Source organism: Aureococcus anophagefferens (genome assembly GCF_000186865.1).
Source record: "Aureococcus anophagefferens unplaced genomic scaffold AURANscaffold_51, whole genome shotgun sequence".
Lineage (NCBI taxonomy): Eukaryota > Pelagophyceae > Pelagomonadales > Pelagomonadaceae > Aureococcus > Aureococcus anophagefferens.
In genome coordinates, this window is record NW_008705604.1 from 197,687 (window position 1) to 199,411 (window position 1,725).

General features: G+C 53.0%; 1 protein-coding gene across 1 annotated transcript in view; it reads left to right on the forward strand.

Annotated features, from left to right (window-relative positions):
- Positions 1-335: 335 nt before the first annotated feature.
- The window catches only part of AURANDRAFT_72676 (hypothetical protein), a gene marked incomplete at both ends in the record, with an annotated part of 7,745 nt that continues 6,355 nt past the window's right edge, over positions 336-1,725 (forward strand). The window contains 4 exons of the mRNA XM_009043330.1: positions 336-487; positions 589-847; positions 913-1,301; positions 1,342-1,707. Coding sequence (XP_009041578.1) covers positions 336-487; positions 589-847; positions 913-1,301; positions 1,342-1,707 — 1,166 coding nt within the window. The remainder of the gene's footprint in view (positions 488-588; positions 848-912; positions 1,302-1,341; positions 1,708-1,725) is intronic.

Sequence of the window (1,725 nt, forward strand, 5' to 3'; positions counted from 1 at the left end):
ACTTCTCGCTAGTGCGTCAGCTCTTCCTGCCTGTGATCGACGTCGTTTTGAAGCTACTGCGGCCATCGTGCCGGACACTGAAGTTGAAGATGCAGACAAAGAGTGGCGTGTTGCTGTACTTCAGGCTATTCACTTCGCGCTGCGGGTCTCATTTGAGTGGCTGCCGCGTCTTTAGTCAAATGATCTGTCAAGCATATACTGACTTGCGTGCGTGAATCAGGTACGAGCGCCAGCTTTGGGACTCGGGATGGGAAAATCGATCTGGCAAAGGCCATGGTTCAGATGGCGGTTTGATAACACTTCATGGAGGTACGATTGGAGTTGTTGTTCTGGACATGAGTGATGGTGTCGATGATGAACGCACGTCTGCAGCCAGCGCCTTACCTTCCATTTTGATTCCAGGCTTGTTCGAACCAGACAACAAACAGCCAGACTCGGGCATTGTGGACATAGGTCGGAAGTCACTCCAAGTGGACATCGATGCGACGTGAGCCTTCTCTCGACTGAGCAACGGCAGACACTCGATGCAGCCTTGTCACAAAGTTCACTCGCAGTGATTGTTGTTGTTGTTGAGTGTGCGCTCTTCAGACCACGACCCAAAGAAGTGACACTCGAAGTCGCAAGTGAGTTGTCAGACGGTAATGATGTGGAAGCCGCCAGCGAATCAGATGCCACGCCACCCCTCTACGCATCAAGCGAGTCTTCTGATGAGATGGAGCCTGCGATCACAAGACATGATCCTTTTCTTGACGATGACATTAGCCACGACGCACTGGTGCGTGCACGCTGGGAGTTTCGGAACAAGGATCTTGTCTGGCTCGTCGAGAAACTAGTTATCTCCGGCGTCGTATTGAGTTTGAAATTATTGTGTCGATATACCCAGGATGTTTAAGAACACACGGCCGCTCCTAGGCAATTTGGCGCACGGCAAAAGGTGGTCGCGATGCCAAGCTTGTTTGTGGGGTTGGTGGCGGACCACTGGCGTGGTGCGCCGGGTTGCGGACCACCTTCACTCTTGCTTCCGAAAAAAAAAAGGACGGGTCGCCTCTCTCTGCACCCTTCGAACAGCTTGTCGTCGGTCCCCTCTCCATACCACCCGTGGCTCCACGATTTGGGGTTGGGGAGCCTGGTTTCGCACTTCAGCGGGTCGGGACCATGGGCAAATTGAATTTTGTGCATGAACGTCGTGCAGAACGCCACTACATTGTGCTCGAGCTCACGACGGAGCGCGCTGTCAGCTACGAGGGCGACGGCTCCTGGGAGGTGATTGGCTCATGCGATGCGTATGCCTGGTGCCTCAAGTTTTTGCAGTTAACACCAGAGACCGTGCTGTCTGTGTAGGTCGCCACCGTTGACCTCTGCGATGGCCGAGCACCCACATGGATCAACGTGCCGAATTGGCGAATTTAAAGGCTTCGCAGATCTCGATCGAACGAAAGCGCCTGGATTTGTGCATGATAACATATGGTTCCTCCTGAATGTTGACCCTGCTGTGGAGGCACTTCGCTTGTATATTGGTGGTGAGGGGCGTGGGAATGGCAACTCTGCCTTTAGGGTCCTGATGCAGCAGGCCTACGTTGCTTCGAATGTTGACGAATTTCGTCGCCCTATTAAGCTGCGTGAACGTTTGATTGAGACTGAGGGACCGGTAAGTCAAATCTGTGTCATTATGAGTGTGGTCTTGACCCACGATAGCCATTACGGTAGGTTTTTACTCTGAACCTG